At 49.5% G+C, this 25,282-nt stretch overlaps 2 protein-coding genes across 4 annotated transcripts in view; one reads left to right on the top strand and one right to left on the bottom strand.

Moving 5' to 3' along the window:
• Positions 1 to 1,049, top strand: part of NME7 (NME/NM23 family member 7) — a 106,551-nt gene extending 105,502 nt beyond the window's left edge. For all 3 annotated transcript variants that reach the window (XM_019747396.2, XM_074322500.1, XM_019747397.2), the window contains exon 12: positions 816 to 1,049. In XM_019747396.2, coding sequence (XP_019602955.2) covers positions 816 to 848 — 33 coding nt within the window. In that variant the 3' untranslated portion in view covers positions 849 to 1,049. The remainder of the gene's footprint in view (positions 1 to 815) is intronic.
• Positions 913 to 24,121, bottom strand: ATP1B1 (ATPase Na+/K+ transporting subunit beta 1). Its single transcript, XM_019747399.2, has 6 exons — positions 23,536 to 24,121; positions 19,062 to 19,190; positions 8,028 to 8,183; positions 6,055 to 6,239; positions 3,249 to 3,329; positions 913 to 2,336 (listed from the first exon to the last, which is right to left on the bottom strand). The coding sequence occupies exons 1-6, from the start codon at positions 23,630 to 23,632 to the stop codon at positions 2,073 to 2,075; spliced, it is 912 nt and encodes a 303-aa protein (XP_019602958.1). The 5' UTR covers positions 23,633 to 24,121; the 3' UTR covers positions 913 to 2,072.
• Between the last annotated feature and the right edge of the window lie 1,161 nt (positions 24,122 to 25,282).

The following is a 25,282-nucleotide window of genomic DNA, read 5'->3' as shown; positions in this document are numbered from 1 at the left end:
GGTATTAATTTGCCATCACACGATTCACTGCTCTAGAGATAACAAAGTCTCAGGTAATATTTTTAAAGAGAAAACAAGAGACGAGCAGCAGGATGGGAAACGTGGGGCTATGAGGGGTGGCTCGGTATTGTTAGTTATTTCTGGTCTGTCTCTCCACGTGCTACTCTAGTCAGAGAGGACATTTTAACAGTACTGTCTGCCATGGACAGTCTTTTCCATACTGAAGAGGTGTCTCAGCTTCGCACCGAAGGGATTTCTCAGGACTGGCCTGAGGGAGGAAGGATTTGCCTGAGCTGTGGCTGCACAGGCTACACAAAAGGTTTCCATTTCCAGAAACATGAGGCCATGATTTCTGTTTGGGCATTTCCCGTGTTGGTTAAGTGATACTAACTCTTCAGTTCAGTGTTACCCGGATAATGCTTTTCAAAACTTCTTTTTTGTCGTCTTTCTCACTGAAGCTAATGTTTAGATATGTCTAAATAAGGACTTAGGCCAAACCATGAACCAAAAAACAAGGTATGAACCACCTTCTTCATTTATGGACCCTCAAATCTAACCTTGCTTGTTTTCCCTAAACAGGCATCTCTAGTGCAGCACGAGCAGGAACCACTGTTTCGTGTTTTCTGCACTAAGTAGCGCTGCAAAGTACTTCTAAAACGTCATCATTGGTGGGGTCTCTGTCCCCTTGACCTCCCGTCTCTCTGGAAGGGGGTGTGTGCTTGGTGTCCAGCGTCCTGACACAGCTCTTGGCCTCTGTGAGGGGCAAAAGGCCGAACTTTCATCTAAACTATGATGAAATCGTGTTTGTCTTTCAGGTTCAGTATTTCTTCAAAATCTTGGATAATTAGCAGCGGAGAAAGTAAAGAAGTCCCAGACTGGGACATTTAGACAAGAGTGACTCATGCACATGAGGAATGTTCATTCTTTTATTGTCCATTGTTTTCACCTGACTGAATACAAGGTCGACAAGAGCACTGAATCCTGGCAATTATTACATATGTTAGGACATGGGTTTGCACTGCAGACAACATTGAACACCAGTCTATGGGGTACTGCGTTGCTTTTTATAAAGTCCAAAATAAAGATTTATTTTTCAAACAAGTGACTTTGGTTTATTTCATACATTACACTTTTTTCTTGCAGAAAAAAATAAAATTGTACAACTGCATAAATATAAAATTCTTCCACCATGAAAATGGTTAAAACATTCATGAAGACACAGCACCACAAGTGATGCCTCCAGAGAAAAGGAAAGGAAAAGAAAACGTACAAAGCGAATCAACTAGCCTGGTCACTGGCCAAAGTGATGGGAGAGCCAGGTCTCCCACACAGCTTCAGAACATACTGGAGGACAAGGTAAGAGATGGCAAGATGGCATTCACGACAAAGCATGACACTACCCATCACAGCGGCTTTCTCTGTAGTGTCACTTAAAATTGAAAGGGCAGTTCCCCGTGACAACCCACCCCACCCCCCCACCAGCCCCAGGGGGAAAAAAAAAGACCTAACACCACAGGCAAAAGACTATGGAGTGTGTTAAAAATACTCGCTGATGGGTCATTATCTTTGAAAGAGCCAGCCCCCCCACCCCCCAACAACAACAACAGAAAAAACAAAGTACCATGCCAGTTTTATTCCCATTGCATATTTACACCTTGGACAGCAAACCTTGCTCACAGAAAGTAGAAAACAGATATGATAAAACATGGCTTGAAAAAATGACCAGTGTGCACCTAGGATACTGTACACTAAATAAAATACACAGCAATACTCAGGGGCAGAAACACTGCTTACTACAAGTCAGTTATGGAATCATAATTTACAGTAAAAATGGGCACGTCCCAAGGCTCAATTTGTAGTTTTCTTTTGTCATTTACAGTAGAATAAATACTTTGTTGCTATTGCTACACTTTAAATTTACATTCTAACCTATTAAATGCAGAAAGCTAGTGTAAAGCATATAGATTAAGTGTAGGTCCCATATGTATGACAGTTTGTTCAAGACTAGTAGGTTTCTGTATCTTTTTTTTTAAACTTTTTAAATGGCTAGTGGGAAAGGTCTCTGCTTGTGATCAGCTCTTAACTTCAATTTTCACATCAAAGCGTCCCTGAAAGCGGTCTTTCTCACTGTACCCAATGTTCTCACCGTACGCCTTGCACTCAACGCGGATCTCTGTGTCCACGGTGACGTTGGTGAACTGGATGGCCAGCAGAGGCTGCAGGTACTTGGGCTGCAGGAGCTTGCCATAGTAGGGGTAATATTGCAGCGGGAAGCCGGCGTAGCCGCCCATCCCGAAGTACTCCACGTTCCCAACTTTGTCCTTATCTTCATCTCGCTAAAAACCAGACAGGAAACGAGGGTTGAAAGGCTCACGTGCAAAGCAGATTCGGCCCCTAAGCAGCCTGAGAACTATCGCTGGAGGGACGCCGTCCTCCTCCAAGCCGGAGGAAGGTGGGTGGTAAGCGCTGGGGGGCACTGGGACGGCATCTGACACGGGAAACGACGTGTCCCCAGTCTCGAAAAGGAGCCTTGAGACATGGTCCTAGAAGGAGGCTATTCTCAATGTACAAATGGACACCGAGACAAAGGTCACACCGAGAACTTCTCGGAGCCAACACAACCTCCTAGAAACAGGCCAACACTGAAAGTCTTCGGTGTTGGCCCAGTGGGTGGTATTTCTAGAGCTATTATCTCCAAAAGTGTAACTGTTTGCCTGTCATGTTTCTGGGTCCATCTCCTTTCTTGGTGGCGGCATCACATGGGACTGTTTGGGGACGGATCCCTTTCCTCATTCTGCCCTCCCTCTAAACAATCCATCAGGTACCTATTTTTAGAGCTAAAGGGAACTTGCGCTGATTGTTACCCTTAATCTTTCATAATTTTTTAACGAAAAACCAACCACAAATTTTTTTTCATGTGAAATTGTCAGTTTAAAAAAAAAAGGTTGGCCTCAAATTTTTAACACACCATCTGGGCCAGAGAAGTGCTTGTGGGGGCTCGTTCACCTCTCAGTTCCGTAAAGCGATCCTCCAATTTACTGAGTTCAGGTATTTCAGCTGCTTGTTCCAGTGGAGAAACTGACATACGGTTTCCTGTTACATGTTTCTGTTCCTTTAAGCCGCTTTCCTCAGTAGAGCTATAGCTCAGGTGACTGAGACTAAATCCTGGAAGCAATGCTTGGTCCCCTATTAAAACCCCGCCTCTGCCATCCACCAGCCTCGCCCGCGGCCCCGCTCAGCCTCCTTACCTTGCCAGTGCACTGAACAGGCAGGACGTAGGGGCTGTACTTCGTCATGGCAAGAGTCTCCATGGACTCGTTCTTGGGAGGCTACAAAGAAAACCCACATAGGTCAGTAAGTCTGTAAATACGTATTTTTAATTTCTGAAAGCTAAAACTAGTCTCTAGCCCCAGCAAGCACACATTGGTCACGATAAGTCAGCCGAAACAACAAAACAGTTACGGACAGCAGAATGCCTGATTTAGGAAAGGTCACGTTGGGATTTTGTGGAAATAAAAAGAAGTGCCCAGGTTTTGAGCACTACCAGTAAGCTGTGACGCAGCCCAGTACAGAATGGAGCTTCTAATGGGAACCCGTTGTACGCTTTACTCCAGGGCACTGGGAAATAAGGGCCAACCAGAAGTATGCTCCTCGTTCGCTAAGATTATAATTAGTTGGAAAAGTCGGTTGGCATTTCTGTTCTTATAAAACTTGGGCTTTCCTCCCGAGCCATGAACCAGTAATGCCGTTTCCCATTCCGTTCCCCACAAGCGTGCCTTCTTCACGCAGGCTTTCCTCCATCTCCACCCCACCCTCATTCCAATGTAGTCACTGCCATTTAAGGAGCTTTTCCAATTCTGTTGGGCAAGTCCCATATGTAAACAGAAAAAGATGGCATTGCCCTAGAGGAAGGGGTCATGCATGCCCTTCAAGGGACCCAGAGGACACTTTGAAAACAGCCACAGGGTGATACCCAGAACCATCCTTCCCACATCCCAGGCTCCAATCCACCACAGAAGGTGTATGAGGAACATCCTGAATGAGCACGAGACAACCACGGGCTCACAGCGGCACAGCACGCCCACCTGTCCTGACGGGAGATGTCACCCACTGACAGGCCACCCAAAGTCAGACTAAAGGCACAATCCCTGGACCAGTCGGAGCTCTCCTATTTGGGATGCCACTCTGTTTTGGAATACCAGAAAAGGCTTATCTAGACCTGACTCGCTTGGAACTTGCTGCCAGCAATCGATGCAGCTTTAAAAACATGAAGAGAAATGCTTATTGATAAAGAAGTTGCCAGACTCTGTCCTCAGAGGATGAGGAAACAGGCACCTTAGGTAAGATGCTGGGGTACTGGGATCGCTGACAAAAATAATCCCAACAAAAATAGTTGGGGATTTGGGGTGGGGTGATGAATTAGAAAGTAGCAAGGGGGCAAGCAAGAGGAGACCAAATAAAAAAAGAAAAGAAAAAAAAAAGACTGAAAAGAGAGAATACCGAACCCATCACCTAACAGAGTCTCTCTAGATGCGAGAAGAGACTTGACGGGCTGCCTCTGGGGTATAAGCGTCAGGCATCTGTGCAGAGGAATTACGGAAAGTGAGGGATCCAGAGCACTGGTGGGGGGAGTCTTCCTTCGGCCACACCGCACCCATCAGTGCCTGTCACTGCTAAACGGCTGATGGGTCTCGGTGAAGAGCTCCCTGGCAGTACGAACAGCAGCCCTGAGTGGGACATAACGGGCTTAGTTTTCATCCATTAGAAACTAGTCTACGTGGAAAGAAGATTAACATTCTTTTCAGAGGCACATTCATTTCGGTTGGAGATCCATCAAGCCAGCCAGGCCATATCCGTCCATGTCCCCACGTCCCCACATCTCTTCTGGTGGCAGGAAAGGACTGGTAACGTTCTCCTTAAGTTATTAATAATACGGCATTTCATCCGCACACAGATTTTCTTTTGAAACTATTACTCATGGGTAAGGAGCATTGTGGAAACAAATAGGCTATCATAGAAAAATTAATGAACAAAAGAGCCAAATTCTAGAAATGAAGTGAGTTTTGCTCGTCTCACTCAGTATATGCTGCAGTCAATTCCTACCGGAACGAAAACTACACTTGTCACAGCAGAGCCCACACGGGCGGTTGGGGGAACCCACTAGAAGAATCCAGGCTGACAGGGAAAGGACAGCACTATTGACTCATGATCTCAAGGAGAGAATGAAATGACTAGTTTCCTAAAAGCAGAGACACCCCTGATGAATGTTTTCTTCTTTAAAAGAATCCCTATTATCTGACCAACAAATAGGGAGCGAGGGCAAATGGCCATCTTTCCGTGATCTCAAATAATGCTCACCCGTGGTAAGGTGCAACAATGCCACGAGCCAAGAGTACGGCTCTCAGAGTTCAACCCAGAGAGCATTCACCTTCTGGTTTGGCAATGAAATCTTCACTCAGGGAAAAAAAAAAAAAAAAAACAACAATTTTTTTTTTTTTCTTTTTTCCCCCCAGATAACCAGATAATTTTTTGAAACACTCTGGCTCCCAGGGTACCCAAACCTGAGCAGGACTGTACATGCAGGTAGCTTTTCAGTTTAAAAATTATTTTTTCCTGTTTTTACTTTAAAGCGTTCACATTATAAAAACTGTTCTCAGGATACTGAGTAGCGGTACTGAGAGCTGGGTCACAGGCTCACTTCAGAATTGGGCTCTGCCGCTCGGAATGTCTCTAACGCCAGAAAGAGATGAGTGACAAACTACAAGGATTTCAAGGTAGGCACAGAAGTCAATGTCACTCCGCTGACTGGACTTCACCATCATCACGATACACTTTAGAACTTCCTTATACTTAATCTCTTCTCACGTCCAGTGAGTGCTTCATCCAAAATGTGAGCGGCTCATCTAAATTCTACAATTCAGGTATATTAAGTGTTGAGTAACTATGGTGTACACCTGAAACTAATCTAATATTGTATGTTAGCTATATTTTAATACAAATCTTTTAAAAAGAAGCCAAAACTAAATAAACTGTAGGATTAAAAATGATCCTTGCCTTAGGTTTGAAGCCCAGAACTCGGTTGAGCTTTATAATGACACAGGGTTTGCCGTCTTTGTAGCCAAACTGTTCATCATTTATTCCAGAGCAGTTTCCCAGCCATTCAAGCTTGAACCTGCAGACTTTTCGCTCGCCTGGGCCACTCTCATAGGGTCCTCGGTCCTTGAAATCACTGGGTACACCTGAAAATGCAAACACCGTGTTTACACTGTACTGACATTCCCAATTCCCAGAGCAACACTGAGAAAGGAGCGATCTCTGTCCCTTGTCACAACCAACCAATTCTAAGCTCTGTTCTGCACGTGAGGCATTGTCTGAATTCGGCAGGGCTTCCGGCCAACCAGCTCTCGCCTCTTCACTGCCATTAGAAAGGTGTTTTACCAAAAGCAATCGCAGGTACAGAGCCCCACACCTAAGCTTTGTAGTGCTTGGTAATTAATTTGCACATAACATTTGGTCTCTGGCAATATTTCTCTTCCTTAAATAATAGATGACTCAGCTGTTTGGAAGGCTGAGAGGAAACTGGATCCCTTTTCCTGACAGGCATCAGTTACACAGGTCAACATCAGCTCAGCTCAACAAGGGGCATTATAATTAGAACACAAATGAAACAGACTGTTAATAATTTTCAGAACTGGGAGCTTTTTGGTCTGAGTTTCCTGGAGCTGTGCCCCTAATTAGTAGGTTAAACAGTAAAGAAAGAAAGAATTAGGTTTTTTCCTTTTGAACCACCACTCATGGTTTATTTTTTTTTGTTTCTTTTTTTTGTTTTTTTAATTTCTTCTGGATTTGAGTTTTTGCCTTCTAAAGCTGTGCGTTCTTATAAGCATTTGTTCAACTGAGAAATTTTATTGTAGCATTTCTGATTATTCCTCATGACAAACCCAGAGAAAGAATAAAAGAAATATAGAATTCAAAGTTAATACAAAGCAGCCTGCAGGAAATTGATGCAAATTATAATTTATATTTCTTTTAAGTTCACAAATTATCTATTTTCCCTTCAAATGGTAAAGTGCCTTAACTCAGTCCATCTCCTGTGAAGTGATTCACACTAATTATCTATCTTGTGGGCCTTTTAACTAATTAATTACTGCAAAGTAAGATGAAAACCCTTAAATTCTACTTAGTGAAAATGTTTCTTTTAAATTAGTAAGTCTTTTCCAAACGACTTAAAATGGCCCTTCACCCCACATTACGACTAAGCAACAGTCTGCCGTATAAAGTTCTGGGGTTGGGACATGCTTGAATTAAATGAGAAGGACTGCCACCACTCAAGGGGTACTCAGAGGGGGACGCTGCTCTGGGAGGTACGACAGCACGGCTGGGACATTCACACTCCAGGCAGCACGCAGGATGACGTACGACAGCCACGCCAACGGCTTCATGAAACAGTCTGTACCATTTGTCAGTCGTTTCCTTATCCAAATGCTCAGCTGCCTAAGACCTAGTTAATTACCCATCGCAAAGCAGGGTCTATGAAACACACCCTGACACAAATCCCGTGGTCAACAGCAGCATGGTCACACGTCATCGCACCAAAGGGCTATTCTGGTGAGAGAAGGCCCTGTAGGCTCTTCTGTGGGAGAACTTACAGGGCAGGGGGAGGCAGAAATGTGCAAATACGAGCAATCCTACTTCTCAAAAGCAATGCATGTAAGAAAACCAGAGCTAGACTTGGGGTCTTTGTGTCTGAAGAGTAAAAAGCAGACACGTTTAGTTTTTTTAACGTGAGACATCTTTCAAATGTAGAGAATAACATTTGGGGCGACCTTGTTTCTTCCCCTGCAGGCAAGCCAAAACCATGAAAAGTCTTCCTGAGTTAAGGGGGGGAAAAAAGGAGGGGAGGCTCTCGATATGGCCAGAGTTCAATCTTTAGTTACTTCAGGAGTATTGTTCAAAGATTAAATAACAAATAGGAAACAGGAAATAAGAATGAACCAACCACAGACCTCCAAAATGAGTCTACTTACTGCCACAGTCTTCAAAAATCATTTCGTCTTTCTGAGCCGAGTCTTTGTACTTCTCCAGGAACCTGACAATGTTCAACACATATGCTTCATAGCTCTTGGGGTCGTTAGGACGGAAGGAAATTTCTGTCTTCTGGATCTGAGGAATCTGTGTTAATCCTAGACCAGGGAGATTTAGGAAAACAGGGAATCATTCATGGGAAGTCGACCAAGATAATGCCAAAGCACACTCTCCATGTAGAAAGCATCCTTTGCCGATCTCAGGCTAAAAAGAATGGCTTAAATCCTTGGGTCTCTTGTGAAATCACTTCTCTGGCATTTAGATGAAGTACCCACGACTGTGTCTTAACACCACGTATCATTTAATTTTCCCAGCAACATTTCGTGAGAGGCGTGGTCTCCATTTTATGAGTGAAAACCCTTGCACAGAAAGGTTGAGTACCTGGCCCGAGGTCACAGAGCAAGTGGCAGAACCAGAATTCCAGCCCACCTGCAGCGCACTGCAGAGCCTGTGGTCTCCAGGACTCCATCACGCGCACTCAAAAAACATTCACTGCCAGCTCGCCGGCTGCATAAATCCTTCTGTCAGTGAACCCATGCCATTCCAAACTGCCACGACCCTCGAGACTACTCAAGGGAGACCTGTCTTTGGATCTTTTCACCCAAACTGGAGGATTCAGGGGTGCGTGTCAAGTACCCAAAGTAAATGGTTCTTCAGAGCGAGTCCTGCGCCGGCCAGAATAAAATTCAAACTAAGTGAACCTTGGGTTTCCACTCTTCAACCAGTTTTTTAGATGCTTTAATTTCAGGAAGACTCTGCCCTCTCAAGCCTTCTTAAGTAGATGTTTGAGCAGCAATACACTGCCCTACCCAGGGGCGACAGGTGGAGGGTCAATCACAGTGGAATTTACTCTAGGAACTGCCAGATAAAACACAAGATGCCTGGAGAAATGTGTGCTTCAGATAAACCACGAATAACTTTTTTAAGCATGTCCTACATATTACATGGGACACGTATTACATGGGACTACAAATATCCCATGGGACACCCTTATAGATAAAACAATCATGTGTGGCTTATCTGAAGTTCAAATGTCACCGGACATTCTGTGTTTTTATTTGCTCATCTGGCCACCTCCTTCTGACCCTCACTCTCAGACCTGCCCTCCGTGTGCTGAGCACCGATGGTGGCACATTGTCACAGTCCTTCAGGGCACCCACAGAGCCAGGACGACAATGATGTACTTACAGTGGGAGGGACCCCTGGTCCAGAGTAACCACTCAGCAGCCCCATTTGGGGGGTTCAAGAACGGGCATCAGCGAGGCGGGGCCAACTGGCTGTTAGTTTTTCTAGTGGCTGAGGATGGCTTTGAACTTCCAAAGTGGTGGAATCATGAGGGGCCTGGCTTAAGGGGCAGGACGGGCCCCTCGTTCCGAGGAATGGAGGATGGAGCAGGAGCAGGTCCGGGGTCCGGCAGAGGGGTTGCCCGAGACAAACTAGGACGGACGTTAAGAATCCTCTCAGAAAAGAATGACGTAGAACCTCAGGAATCCGAGGGCAAGAGCGACCCACAGGGATGGAAGGAGTCAAGGGGGAAGTTAGAATTTGCTCATAAAAAAAGTCTAAAAATAATAACCAGTACTACAATTAACACGTATTTTTTAAATACTCCCAAACCATGTAAAATTGTGTGACTACAGGAATTTCAATATACTCTGAACCATCAGTTTCTACATTAACTTAGAAAAATTGACATTGTGATCATTTCTGGTTCAAAGAGGCACTATAATAAAAATGACAGCTACCTGCAAAAATAAAGGGAAACAGTAGACGCTTCCCCTGGGATCGCATGCTTGAGGCAGTGAGGTCAACAGGCCCCTACGGCAAAGACTGGGGAAGGCCTGCTAGGGAGGGTGGTAACTGGTTTGCGTTGTAACACAACATGTACGTCAGGTGACCGGCCTGGACCTAGGGAAAGGCAGAGGCAGGCCCAGAGCCAGGGGAGCAGCAGAGGTCAGGATGGGCTGTGCTCCTAAAACACTCCTGGAGTCGGGAGAGAATGCAGCCTTAAGGCACAGTCCCACGAGGGTGCCCTGGGACAGCCAGGTGCACGTGTCCAGAGGACTCCAAGCAGATGCCTTTGAACTTGCCAGGCAAGAGGTTTGCCGAAACCTCTTTTAGGTATTTTGGGTGGGGGTGGGGGTGGGGGCAGAAACAGAGACGATCTGTGTGCACAGACTTAAACAGCGTCCGCAAGCTTGGGAAAGAGAAGGTAGGAGACTGGGGGGGACGCGGGGGCAGATGGAAGGGTGAAGAAGAGGAGGAGAGCAACTGTCAGCCCCCAAGGGTGGGTCCCACCGGACCTCCAGGAAGGGGGAGGGTGGGGAAGACCGGCCAGCCGACCAAAGGGACATCAGCAAAGCACTTTTTGTTCCGCCACGACGCCAACGCCAGGGTCACCATTAAAAGACCAGGTGACAAGTGTGAGACCCCCAAAGCATGAGCTCTGGGCCCCTTGCTAACAACAGCATGTTGAGAATGACACATTCCTCAGAAGCGTCGAGCTGTGGTCAGTCACTGCTTAGCCAGAGGCTGACACTGGCCGTTCTATTAGCAAGTGCCGCTGCTGGTAACCATCTAAGACCTGAGGTATGCAAATAGTAGATACTTATCGTTACCGATGGCCCAAAAGAGACACAGTTGGTCTCGTGCCGCTCTAGAAAAGGCAAAGAAGGAATAGTGAAAACCAAGGCATGGAATCGCACCAGTTCCGCACAAGGGCCCAAATCCCTCAGGAAGCGTGGCTCACGACCTAAGCCCAGCCAAGCCTGGCTGACACCATGTGAGAGAAATGCAGATGGAAGATGCTTCCAGAATCTTGAGTCTGTCCCGTACAGAGAAGCACCAGAAGCCAGTGAAACCAAGAATGCGAGATGTGAAATGGACAGCAGAGCACTGGGTCTCGGAATCCTGTGACATGCATGGCTGGATTAGACCTTGGGCCAAAGTCTCTGCCTGGTCCTTTCCGGAAAGAATCTCAGTATAGGAGGCAGGCCAGGTACACAGTACCAACCCCAGGAAGCACAGCCATGTCTATGCTTCTGTAGGTTCAAGTTTCCCTCCGAGTCTCCGAGGGGGTCTTGTAAGGAGTGAACCATAAGCCGCAGAGACCATCCTCTTAGGAAAGCCAACTTCTGATCTGAACGTTTCCAGAAGAGAAGCATAAACGGTTTGGGTTCCGGCCATGCAATCAGCCCCCCTGTCTAAACCCTCCCCTACACACACACACACCCAGATCCGGTGTGGCCACCACCTCTGTGTGCCCTGCTCTCCTCCTCTCATTTCTGGAAGGTCTCAGTCTGTCACCCACGACCTCTGCCTCTTCTCTCCTTTTGTCCAGACGCCGCTGGCCTGAGCGTTCTCTTCCTTCCTGGGACCATCACAGATCCATCAATCCCCGGCCTGTCTGTTCTGCATCATTTTCATTAGGAAGAGTTCTCTGATGACATCTTCTCCAAGCCCTCAGGAAACTCTTTCCTCTTCTCTGAAGTAATTTCTCTAAAGCGATTAAATACTTACGAGAGGCAGATGAAGGACCCTTGACCTGATGTGCAAGTCCTTTCAATTATTTACTTAACGTTATCAGACTAACAGGAAGAAGAGAAAGAAAAGGGCCGGAACCGGGTTTGGCCCCTCCGTGAATATTCTGAGTCCACACACAGATTCCTCAACTGCGGTCCTCTCTAGGGGCGGCGGGCACCCTGCCTTGATGACTGGGCTTCTCCCCGCTGCCACACTAGGTCGGAGGCCTGCAGCTTGCCCAGCACTGCACTGCCCCCTCCTCAAGGTGCTAGGTATAACTGGACGAGCATGAGCTTGGTCTGCACTCAGAACTCCCGAGGCCAGAGACGGCAGCACCCAATCACTGGCTTGTGGTTTCAAATTATATTCCAGGAAACAGATCTAACCTCTTGCCTCTCCAGTCTCCTGAACTTGAGCTGACATTAACCATGAGTGTTCTATGCGGCTTTGCCCTGATGTGAGTTTGCCTTAAATTACATATTGATGATTATTTAATAAAGCACCCTAAAAGGATGGAAATCATTTGGACACGGAAATCTTAATATTTTTAATGCCTATGTCAACTTTATGTTAAGATTTGGAAACCTTTGGCTTCTCACTTGCTTTTCAGTCACACTTGCCTTTTCCTTGGTCCCCGTCTCTTGAGAAACCAGGAAAAAAACTCAAATCTTTGACTTTAGTGGGTGTTCATAGCAAGAGGAGGAATCGACAAGAGGAAGGGAATGGAGAAAAGAAAGAGGCTTTTCATTAAGAAGTATTTTGTTTCTAATTAGGGTTATAATGTAGCAAGTTTGTAATTTCTCAGTCTACTTGTGAGTTCGAAGTACTTAAATGAGAACGCAGCCATTTTAACCTTGGACGTCACTCAAATGAATCCCAAAGCCCAGATGCTTGTACCTGTCATTTAATACATCTGATAAATTACTGAACCAAATACGGTTGGCCCTTGGACAACACTTACATGCGGCTTTTTTTCAATAGACTGGAAAATTTGTGGGGAGATTTGTAACAATGTGAAACAATGCACAAATGAACCACATAGCCTACAAACATAAAAAAATTAACAAAAAGTCAGGTGTGTTATGAGTACAGAAAATATATGTATCAATTATCTCTTCCTGATAATTTTCTTAACACGTTTTTCTTTATCTTAGACTAACAATACAGTATATAACATAGAAAATATGCGTTAATCGACTACTTATGTTATCAGTAAGGCTTCCAGTTACAGTAGGCTATTAGTAAACTTTGGGGGGGGAGTCAAAAGTTAGTGGGGGGTCAGTGCCCTTAACCCACGTGTTGTTCAAGGGTCAACTGTACTCCAAATCAGCCTCACTTTCCATAGAAAGCTCCAGGGTGGTACCCATATCCACCGAGGGTACAAGAGGCAAAGAAACACTTAGAAATGCAGCCATGCGTGCAGCAGATGTGCGTCATGACTCTCCTGTACATTCCGAGTTGACAAGTAATTTCCAGTGAAAAAAATTAAAAACAAAACCGGGGGTATGAGTTCATATGTACAGCCATACCCACCTACGTACACATCTAGGTCCACACATACGCATGCAGACACACCCTCCCTTCCAATGCCACTGAGGTAGTTACAGGTTCTGTTCTCAGCAGGGTTTGTATCAATTTACCGAACAAAACAGAGGGAGGACAAAGGGGGAAAAAGGCAGCTCTGTGCTTTCTGGAAACCAGTAGCCGCTGCCTCACTTTCTGCCTCAGGCTCAACTTTTGACAGTGAGGCAGGATCAGGCAATGTCAGTACCCCAGCTCCAGCGAGGCCCCCAGCTACACCCTCCCCCCTGAGAAGTCCTTGAAGGACACGTTGCTGGACTTTCTCTACAAACCATGCAGTGTTCAACCACCCTTGGTGGAGGAAAGCTTTTCTCAGGTCTGAGCTACACCCACACGCTCTGGTGGAGGCCAGAACGACCCGTTCCCATCAGGCCTTTTCCTGTAGTTGCACATTCATTTTCTGGGGAGCAGAGAATTATTTTGTTCTGAGGATCTATCTTGAAAAGCACATGTAACTTCCCAGGGGCCCCACTTTGCTATTTTGCACAGCTCGTGACTGTGCTTGTTCCCAATCAAAGGGACGGCTTCTATAATGGGGAAATACAAACCGAGAGGCCTAGGCTAGCATTTTACATGAACGATGCTGGTCTGTTCCAGGCCACGCTGAGGGACCAGCACATACAGTACATGTGACTCGCCTAGATACCAAGCATCACATTCGCTGAGTGACCCCCATCCTGCAATAAGACACCTCATTTGATAGTATTCATGGCGCGTATGTGGGGAAAAGTACGCTCTTCTGATTGGAAGCCACCAGATAATACTTCCCGGCTCCCCTTCGCCTCCCAGCTTCCCGCTGGTCTGCGTCAGATGGGCCCCCAGTGCTGAGATAACTGGGTCGGGAGCACTGACTCACCAGCCGTCAGCCAGCCCAACCCCATCACACTTCAGCTCCGTGGAAATGGCCCTGAGGTCAGGGTGCTTTCCACTGCCATCCCCACCAGGGAGCCCTTCCGTGGGGGAGCACAGCAGAAAGGCCGACAGGGCCAAGTGGAGCTTCCCAGATTCAGCATTTTTATCCCCACCATCCCCACCCATCATGGGATTGGTCACCTGGTCCTGTTTCTCGGGGCTCTCTGCTCTGCTCACTTACTCATCTAAAAGGCCCCACAGAGTAAGAGCCATTTTTCTGTGGCTCCAACATTTTAACCACTAGGCTCCCTGTGTCCCCAAGCTGACCTACCTACTGGCTGTATCCTTGTCTTTAGGAATGTAGAAATGGCTACAGGGGTAAGTGACTTGTCGAGCCACTGAGCCTGGGGACACTGAAGAACAAGCACTGGGGTCTGCCAACCCCTCACACTGAGTCTGAGCAGCAGCCCCTACAAACTCTACTGCCCCAGTGCTAGCTCATCACGGCCTGCGACTCTGGGAGGAGGCTGCAGGACCCACTGGGAGGTGGGGGGGCAGGGGCCATAGGAGGCACCCTATGCTCACGTCAGCTCACAGATTACCCATCAGTGCCGTCTAATCAGAAACGGCAGAAAAACACTGTATTGGCACTTTGAAAAAAACAATTCCTCCAGAGTATACGGAAGCCAAACATGTCCAATTCCCCCTTTGAAATGTAAGTGAAAGAAAGTCCTACGAGGGTGATGCAGTTTGGGGGTAAAACAAAACAAAACAAAACAGACTGTTCTGAGATGGATACAGTGACGTCTCAAGAATTCTGCTTCCTCACACTGCGGTGTGAATTATAATGCGTTGGAGCCCACTGGCCTTTAAGTCAAGAGGTTCCCCTCTGACAAGATGAAATGGAGGCCGCGGGAGGCGCCCCCGTGGTCTGCACGCTTCAGCCACGCCGCTGTCTCACCTCCACTCCATGCTGGTTACCATCGACCCTTTTACAATGGATCCCTCCAGCCCTGAGCCATCCATACTTGGAGGCAAAACAGAAGCCGCCACAACCTTAGAAGGAAGGGCAAGAGCACACATTCATACCTGCTTAGCAGAAAGCAAGGCAGCTGGGACATCCCCCGGACCCAGCGCCTGAGGCTCGCTCCGTGACCTTCATTTCATCCCACTGTGGCTGCATGAGCTTGGGGGGGGGGGGGGGACACACACGAATGGAAGGGGCAACTTTTCCATTACAGCACTGGCCAGGCAGCAGGGAGCCCAGAGTCAAACCGGGGACAGGATGCGCCCCCAGCCTCACCAGACCCCATGGCAGTCACGTGGGGAGAAGAGGCTGCTGACCCCCATCCATGAGGACTCTCTCCTAAGAGGGTATGCCCAGGGGAACGGCTTGGCAGGGGTTCACCCAACTGAGCGTGGACATTTCAAAGATTACAGAACAGATACAGTGTCACCTAAATGTACTTTAAAAAAAGTTTGAAATGTTTTCTAATCCAATTTCTCCCAAACACTTGTCCTAGAAAGCGAACATTCTAGTACTTCATGAAAATGTATAAGTGTACAAACATCTCTGCTATATCAAAGCTGGAAATACGGAACTCGGTTTCCAAGACGCAGGCAGACCGCGGCTTCTGGGGCGCAGAGGGCTGTGAAAAGCTACCCTTTCCTTACGGCCGTAGGTGTCCATGCCGTCCTACTCAGCTCACATGTATTCCCCTCCTTTGAGCCGCACAGGGCATTACTGTCAGGTTACAGGTGAGAAAACAGAGGCTTGGTGAGGTGAAGCAGAGGCGTCATGGAGGGGACTGTCCAGCCCACTGTCCCCGCCCCCACTCAGGGCCACTTTCGTGTGAATTCGCGTGCGACGCCTCAGGAGCTCGGGGGTGCTTTCGGACTTAGGTGAGGCCACGTGAAATTGCCAAAGAGCAACCATTTTTGAGCCACACAAGTAGCAATTGAATATGTGTCAACCTACTATGTCAGCGGAGGCTCCAGCCGTGTATCCCCCCCAGCCCCCGGCGGAGCGGGCAGACCCGTTCCCCACAGCAACACAGTTTTGTAAGGAGCCACAGAAGCACCAGTGGCCGCCACTGCTCAGGCCAAGACATGGTCCATGGTGCTCATTTCTTTCTTAAATTACACTTTCCTTTTGCAATTTAGTCTTTTCTCGGAGGCTTTCCCGCCTGGCCTTTCAGCTTGTCCAATGTCAGAGGCAGGCAGACCCAAGGCTCTGCACAACTGCTCCACTCGGCGACCTTCACACATCTAATGACAAGCCTCCATGTGCCATGTGGGGCAGTCAAAACCCAGGCGGGCCTCAGACGCAGTTAATAATAGCACTAGTTCCCATTTTTAAATGATGCGCCACGTCTTTCGCACTCACGAGGCTCATTTGACTTACATATACAGTGTTCCCTCCCTACCTGCCATAAAAATAGAGGCTTGGAGGTATTAAGCTGAAACCAAAGTCGCCAGGGTTTTCTCCTCTACATTCGTTCAGTCTGCAGCCTGAAGGAATAGTTACTGCCTACCCGAGACACAAAGTCTTACGGTTTGCTCTGAAACACGCCGAGGGACCGCTTCAGGGTCGCTCAGAGCCCTCGGGGACAATCCATGGCCACCCTGCTCCAAGGCCACTGTCGTGTGCAAATGAACGTCATACCCCCTGGAAAGGTGATGGGAAACCAGGGCTTGGCCTAGACTTTCCTGGCAAGAGGAGTGAGGGAATGAGGAACAGGAGAGACAGAGAAATGACAAAGAACCTAGGCGACAGGATGGGGACGCTGGAGGACTGAGGAAGCCTATTCCTGTGACTCAGACCAAGGGACGGGGGTGCATATTTCCAAGATGAGCCACCAGCATTCCTCTGGACAAACGACTGTCTGTCAGGTCAGTCCAGCTGCTGCGAGGACGCTAAATATAGGTACTGAGAGCCTGTCTTTTAGGAAGGGGCTGGAAGGAAGGGGAGGGAGGTGGGGAGGGAGCATTGGAAGGGCTGAGCCCCTCGGCCAGATTTCCAGGGCAAGGTCATCTGTAAGTCCCTACTTAAAAGGTACAGCACGCTGGCTATTTCCTTTGAAAGTGAAATTTCCCTTTCTGCAAAGGACAGGAAGGAAATTTTTCTTTTTATCAAAGGCCAATTCCCCCTCAGTTTATATAGCCAAGGACCATTTTTTAAACCTGGGAAAGTAAAGAAAATGCTTGCCTTTGTGGTCACCTGTAGCCTTGAGTATAAGAATTATACAATAGCATCATGATTAAAGAATAGTTTTTACGTGGAAAATAAAAGGTCTGTACAAATTTAAATGATGACTACTACTGCTACTGTAAACATTGTCACAGAAGAGGACATGAAAAGACGTGCCATGTTTTACTGTCCCAAAACCCAGGGTACAACACGTTTCCTTAAGATCCCCGAGTGTCTCTGCGCACGCCAGCCTTCTCCCCTCACACTTTCCATGGACTCACCTCTTTTGGGGAAATAGTTGCTGGAAACTGGGGGTTATTATTAAGCCGGTTTCAGTCATTTTATATATTTACATGTTTTCTTGTTCCACTTTCAAAGTCCCCTAAATCTAAATTTATGGGGAAATAGTTAGGATTTTTTCCTTCCAGTAGAGGACGATGTGACTTGGGGTTAAAAGACAATGTTTGCCACCTCCACATTCTGAACAGCTACTTCGCAGAGTCTTTCCCACACCCAGGGATGTGGACACGACAGGTCAGCGATGGGCAGCCACACATGACCAGGCTGCTCAGCGCCATGAAGACAGCCTCAAGATTGTCACCTAAATACAGCTGTCACTAAACCGTTGCCCAGGGAAAGTAGAGAGGGGACACGTCATTGCAGAACACTCCCCCCCCCCCCCCCAGGCAGCCTCAAGGTCATTTCTAAGGACAGAACCCGGACGTTATGCAACGTTTCCTCTCCCCCAGGGCCTCCCGACAGTGACTTTTAAGAACCAGACAGTACAATCCCATTTGTTGTTGTTCTGCTGCCCTGTGCTCCCTGCCAACGTCAGGCGTGACGGCAGTGGCCCTTCCTGGGGTTTAGTGACAGGTACGGACACGCACAGCTGCAGGTCACTCCACACCGACGGCACCCAGATGACAGCAGGGCCCTGTTGGGGCATTCTGCATTTTCTATAACCCTTGTTAACCCAAGTTGTCAGAGCTAAAGGAGACAGTTCAACTGGCAAGTGGGTCCAGGAAGCCAGTAAATGAGACCCTCCCTTATTAAACCAACAGGTATAAACATTGAGAATTGAAAAGAGAGAGTGCTTTCGTTCCAGGTCAAACTGAAAGTAACAGGTGGGAGAATGGACCCCCGGAGTCCTGGCTCCTCTCCCTATAAAAATCAGTGCATCTTTAAAAGCAGGTGCCAAAGCGATTTTTAAAAGGATTTATCTGAGTCACAGTCTCCTCAAGAACGTGAAAAACGTGTGTGAGCACTGGAAAGACCCTAGAGCAGGGGTGTCCAAACTTGTTTCAACATTTTTCACCAAGGGCCATATGCGGCAAAATCCAGAAACAGCTGGGCCACTGTTAGGTAAAGTACGAGGTAAAGTACGTATTGCCTCACCTGATTTATTTAAGTAAACTAAATATATTTTTGGAATTTGCTGCGGGCCAATTAAAAATGGACTGGGGGCTGCAGTTGGCCCACGGGCCGCAGTTTGGACACCCCTGCCCTAGAGCAATCCCACTGCGGGCATTAGGGTCGAGGGGACGGAAGCCACCATTGGAATGGCATGGCTGATGAGTGGCAGGCTGAGTTGGGGACCAGCGCTCTTCACCCTCACGGCAGAGCCATGACAGTAACACGTCTGCAGCCCCGCGACTCTGCTTGTAGTGCAGACAGGGGACCTGACGGAGACCCCACAAGAGAGCGTCTCGTTTCATTTGCAGACGTGGTTTACTCCCCCCTTATGACAACTTTCAGAAGAACCCCGTCTCAACTGAAACAGTCAGACCCATTTTCTGTCGGGGAGAACTGAACATATGCACGTTCATTTTACCTGGCGGGGCCACTCGGTCCTGATAGGTGGGCCTGAATTCATCGATGGTGAGCAGTAACACTTGGATGGTTCCGATGAAGATGCCAGCCAGGCAGCCATAAAAGATCACGTAGAACAGAAGAATCTTAACTGTAAGGGGGACAGACAGAAACACAAGGCTGTGATGCAGTCAGGTGCTTGGATGCAAGTCTCATCTTCCCAGAGATGGACCTCCTCCCGGCCTCCCTCCGCCCTGGTCTTCAGAGCTTCCCCTTCTGGCATTGATCCAAACGGTGCCCCTCACCCCCAGAGCGTGTGGTGAAGATGGGGAAGGGCAGCCCCCCACAGCGGTGTGTGTGCCTGTTGGGGGGCGGTTACGGCTGGCAGGCATGATCAGGTAGAACCAAGATTCTTTACAGGAAGTCATTCCATTCCCTAAATTAATCTTTTCCTGAAGAGCACCAATAAAACCTAGGGCTGTGCTTGTGTGCTTATGCAATGCGTTTCAGAGATGACAATATAGTCCCTCAGAGACTTGTTTTCTTTGCTTGCTCATCCCTTGCCATTTCCATCCTACAGTCCAGGCTCTGCTGCACCTGCAAAGGCACAAATGCTGTGCCTGAGCAGCCAGGGCAGTTCTCCTGCTGGTCACTCTCACCGTCCCTTTGATCTGTGCTATTGACTAAGCCGTCTTTCCCTTCAGGCGCACCAAACAAGAAAAAAAGGGAATGCCGTAGTGAAAACGGCAAGCATATTTTTATTTCATCTTCTCACTGGATCCAGAACAATCATGGATGGCTTGATGAGCTGCATTTTCTTTTCCCCGGGATAGTGGAGGCTGAGGTTGCTGCAAAAGCAAAAACGCACCAAAAACTCAAGAAGCCCAGAGACTGGAATGAGGCTATCAGTTACCGCTTTACAAGTATTATCTCCCCGATTAGCCACACAGTAACAGGCTGTGCTAGGCATCGCCGGGCAGCCCTGTGCCAGTGAAACAACTCAGTGTGAATGCAAAGTGGGAAGAAGTGAACCGTGCGATTATCCAGTCTGAAACATGACTGCACGAAGGGGGCCGAGGTTCCTTCTAAAAACAGCCAGATGTCATGCGTTAGATGGTGGCGTTCTTGGGGAAAAGCGACAGAACGAAAGTGTTACTGAAAAGACGTGGAGGGAGGGAAGTAGGGAGAGAATGGATACACCTCTGTGGGCACCGCCAGGTCTCCTTACATGTAAAAGCCCAATTTTCCTATCAGCAAAAAAATAAATAAATAAAATAAAAAATGAAAATAAAAAACCAACTTGGGGAAATCATGCTTTAGAGTTGGTAAAATAAACCACACACATAAACCACACCAAAATGCTAATTATAATCCTTCTTGTCCTCTCTCAGGGGAAAAAAAAAAAAGAACAAGGAAAAAGGCGAAGACTGTTTAACCCAGGCCCCCAGCTGCCCAGCTCAGTTCCTGCCTCCCAGCAGGAGAAGGGTTAAATGCTGCGTTTGTTCCTTAGGTTTCCAGGCAGCAGCAGGCAAGTGGCAAGGCTGTGACGTCAAGAGATCTGGAAAAATTTTCCAGTGAAAGCTCCTAAGAGGTGCAGGAGTTGGTAGAACAGGATCCGAGCGAGAACTTGGGAACCTTTTGTGGTGGTGCCCCCCACCTCGCCTCGGTGCTCTGAGCTGAACCACGTTCGGCTCTTCCAACAACAACCAGAGCATTGTATGCACCTTCCTTGGGCTCCAGACACCTAATGCCAACAACATACGAAGGTACAGAATGGAGGCTACAAGTTAACACACAGACACAGCAATGGAAAAATGAGTCCTTCGCCAAGCACACTGATTACAAGTAACAAACTACGGTCTGTCCATTCTGCCCGATGCTAGACCCTAAGAGAAGTGAGGAATTTCTCTCTTCTGCTTTCAGATGGTATTTACTGAGCAAAATCTGCTGTTACTGAGGTGAGGTCACTTGGTGAGAGGGGAGCATGCACGTCTGGTGGGGAGTATGCTGTGGGCTCACCCACACACCAGGGGCTGCTCAAAAAGAAAAGCTGGACAAATCGTACCAGCTGGCACGGTGGCACAGAGGGTAAGCTTTAGAGGCATGTTTTCCTTTGCAGCAGGTTTTCTTCTTTTTAAAAAATACAAGTAATATAGAGGTTTTCCAATGGTGGGGGGCAGATGACCCTTCGAAAGGATCACAGGCAGAAGGAAAAACAGGCACCTGGGCCCAGCGGTAGACATAATACCTACCAATACCTTTAACCTAAGAGGCAGAAAGCACAGGTGATTTGTATGCCAGCGCCCGCGTTAACTTAATAAAAAGGGGGAAAGCACAGGTGATCTGCATGCCTTGACGTCTCCAGCAGGTGCCAGGAAAGGCTCCTGCAGTCCATCGTGGTGAAAATCTACCCAAAGCAAAACTGAGCCAAGGGCAACCTGCCCTAGTCCCAAGGGCATCTGTGTTGGGCCCAGGGCTGGAAAGATGGCATTTTCTCCATCAGAGGCAGCAGCCACTACCACCTTCTCTACCTACGACAGGCTCTGTCCTTTCTTACATGCGAGAAAGGAGTGGATGTATTAGTGCAAAACAAAAACTGGATTTGTAGCCCAGAACCTGCCCCTTGGAAAATGGAAGAAAAGATGAGATGGGCTCACCCGTCCTGGTTTCTGCATTCATAAACCATTTTGCCGGATGTGGAACGAAGACACAAAAATTATCTCTCTTTCTATCTCTCTCGGAGGTGCTGCCCAATTAAATGTCGGCTTAAAGAACAAGTAGTTCTATACTGCCTTACCCTCTAAAGCAAATATTATTCTGGAGTTGGAATGAGGAAAGAAATATATTTTATGAGGGGGGGAACACTAGAGGGCAAATTTCGCAATAGGCCTGGAGTCAGTGCAGCCTCGGGCCCATAACAAGGCTGGGGTCAGACCACCAGGGCAGGGAGCTCCAGTGCATCTGGGAGAAGGGGGCCCATTCCGCAGTGCACCCCCCCACCCCAGGCCTCACTCAAGTTACCAGGAGTTGCTAGGAGATAGCCCTGGCTGGGAGCCTGTGCAGTTCACCCTATACACACCCTGAGTTCTTCAGATTTCCCCTTCCACCTTAAGGAAACACAGGGAGCTGTCCTTACACATGAGAAACCATGGCGGCAATCCGACTGAAGAACAGTCTCCCCCAAATAAAGCATAAAATACAAGCTAAAAGCCATCCCTTTAGAGACCTAGGTATGTAACATGGCTCAGGGATACCTATGCTTCACAGTCGTACCTTGGAAGGAGGTTTCACCTTGACTAACCTTGAAGGGTGATGCATTATTAACCCTTTACTTTAATAGAGAGAGGCCCACACTACTGGCTGGATTTTTTTTCTTTACAAAAATCACATATTCCGACTTCTTCCATTTCAAAATGTCAGCCAAGCACTATTTCCCTGACTCATTCTGCTGATGCCCACAGATCCTCCCAATCGGGAGCCTGCATCAGCCTCTCTCCAGGGCTCCCTTAGTGGCTGCAGTGGTGGTGCAGGTGGTGTCAATGGTGGTGATGATATTAGAGGAGGAGGAGGGGGCAGTGATGCAGGAGGGGGGAGTTCCCTCCCTCTCTCTGCAGTCACGACTCATAGATTTGCCTACAACTCTGCCCTTCAAAATGACCTTTAAAAAAAAATGTCACTCTCCCGGTGTAGGGAGGTAGAAACAAGTAAGGTACCTAATTTTCAATCGGAAAAAAAGAAACGTTCATTCAGCCAAGCAACAGGGTGCCCAACATTTTATAAGATAACTTGCTTCTGCCTTTGTGTCATTTACTTCTTGGATGGACCCTCCACAGTAATTAACCCAAGCTACGGATTCTGCATCTCTCCACGAAGACACTGAAAACGGACTTTGCCATGTTTTGGGGCTATGGCTCAGACACCGAGTCCCGACATGGCGCTTCCTGGGCCATTTCGGGGCTGTGATGACTCCAGGGGAGGGGGTAAGGGTTGGGGAGGGGGCTGTGGACATCGCCATGAAATACTGTTTTGTGGATGGGTCCCCCGCACCGCGCCTTTGAGGTACATATTTAGACTAGAAGGTGCTACAACACTCCACCTTGCCAGCATCAGCCCGATTACCCTCCAAGGTTCTCTCACAGCCTCAAATCTCATTATTTAATTTATTTATTTAGAGGACTTGGGACGTGACCATCGGGAGAGACACATCTAGTCTTCCAGCGCCTCAAGTGATGCTTGGATAGACTGCAAATTCCCAAGACCGCTGCCATACACAGAAGCCGCTGCCTGGCGTGCTCCGGCCCCCACCCCGTGCCCGTCCTGGGGACGCCGCACAGGATGACAAGCCCAGCCGGCGCCAGGCCAGTCCACCCTCACCAGCGCGTGGGTGCCGAGCGGCCCGCAGAGCCTGCGCTGGGGATGCGCCGCCCGGGAGAGACAAGGCGCTGGGGTCCGGGGCTGGGGGGTAACGGGGGCAAAGACGCGGGCCCCGTACTTACACCAACTGCCACCGGTCCTGCCCAAAAACTCCTTCTTCTCCGAGTTCCAGATGAATTTCTTCCAGCCGCCCTCCTCCTTGGCTTTTCCGCGGGCCATGGTGGCGGGTCAGCAGCTGCCACCGAGGCTGAGGGTGGTGACTGCGGCGCGCGCCCTCGGTGCTCTCCGGCCGCCGCTGGGCGTCCCGACCTGACTGTGCGCAGGCTGCACCCGCCGCTGCCGCTGCGGCGCTCCGAGTGCCAGACGCGCGGCGCAGGAACCGGAGCCGGAGCGGGAGGAGGGGGAGGCGGGGGCGGAGGGAGGGACCGCGCAGGATGGGCGGCTCCGAGCCCCGCACCTATTGGTGGGCGCGCGGCCGCTCACCGGCTCTCTTTGGTCCGCCACGCGCTCCTCTTGCCCTTGGGGCTCGGGGTCTCCACGAACCCGCAGCAGTCACTCCCGCTGCCGCCGGGGACGCAGGCCCGGTCCCCGCGCCCTATGACCTCTGCAGACCCAGGCAGGGGCAGGAGAAAGGTAGCGGGAAGGACGGACACACGGACTGCGGCCCCCGCGCGCGAGTGACAGCCAGGAGCCGAGCAATTGGCGGAGGGTGCATGCGCTACCTTTACTATATACCGCGCCGCGGCGGCACGGGGCTCCGCCCACTAGCGGCGCAGCTGGCCAATCGCCGACGCGGAGGGGCGGGGCCTAGGGCCCGAGGGGGCGGGCGCGGGGCCGGCACAAAGGAGCGGCGGCTGGCGAGCGGGGGCGCGGAGAGGGTTGGCAGGGGCCGCCGAGAGCGCGCTGGCGGCGGCGCGCAGCCTCCTCGCTCCGGGCTGGGCGCCAACCACCCCCTTCCGTAGTTGGGTGCCCTGCACCTGCGTCGCCCGGCGCCCCGCAGACGCCCGGGGACCCCGGCCCCACTGCCCTGATCCAGCCCCTTCCGCGCGCTCCCGGCCTCCCTCCGCCGCAGGCCCACCCCTCCTAGGCCCTAGCGGGGTGGGGGAAGGTCACTCCGGGACGCCTGCGAGTCAGGGACTCTGCCCGGCCCCGCCCCGCCTCTCCGCTCCTGCACCTGCCACCCCCCCGGCGCTCCCCGTCACTGCAGTGGCAGCCCCGGCCAGGCCCTCTCGTTCCAGGCCAGCCCGCCGGCAGCCCCGGTTCCTGATGGTGCTTCTTGCGGGCGGCCTGAACCACCTCAAGCAGGACAATTGCCAAACCCACTCGGGGCGGCAGCCAGGACCTGGGGCTTGGAAGGTGTAGGAGGCTGGCTAGCCCCCTGCGAGTCTTCCCTCGGAAACCGGCCGCACTGCGAAGCGGCTCACACCAGTCTAGACCCCTGGCGACAATGTCTGCACGTGACCCAGCCACCGAGGACTCTCCCGGGTACCGAGTCGGTAGCCGGTATTCTCACTGACATGCTTGAGGCTACGGACCCCTTTGTTCTGTTGTGTAATCCCTGGGACTGAGAGAGATTGAGGAGACCCAGCTCAAATGGCAAGACGTTTTCGGCCGTCCTGGGCATGCAGCCCTTCCTCCCATCGCTTATTCCCGGTGGCGGAAAAGCCAGACTCCTGGCTTTCATCTCTCCCGCCCACTCCGCTGAACCCCTGAGCATCTTCAAGCATCTCTCTCCAGGCAGTGACACAGCAGAAAAAGGCAGTCACTGCAGAGAAGCCCCGTCCCCAGGGGGCAACATAGCCCATTCTGGAAAAGGACATTTCCCAGCACCATTTCTGGGAATTAGCCAACATACGGACCCTTGTCCAG

Source organism: Rhinolophus sinicus, linkage group LG17 (genome assembly GCF_036562045.2).
Source record: "Rhinolophus sinicus isolate RSC01 linkage group LG17, ASM3656204v1, whole genome shotgun sequence".
In the NCBI taxonomy this organism is placed as follows: Eukaryota; Metazoa; Chordata; class Mammalia; order Chiroptera; family Rhinolophidae; genus Rhinolophus; species Rhinolophus sinicus.
Note: the sequence above shows the minus strand (reverse complement) of the source record. Positions and strands in the feature narration are given on the sequence as shown.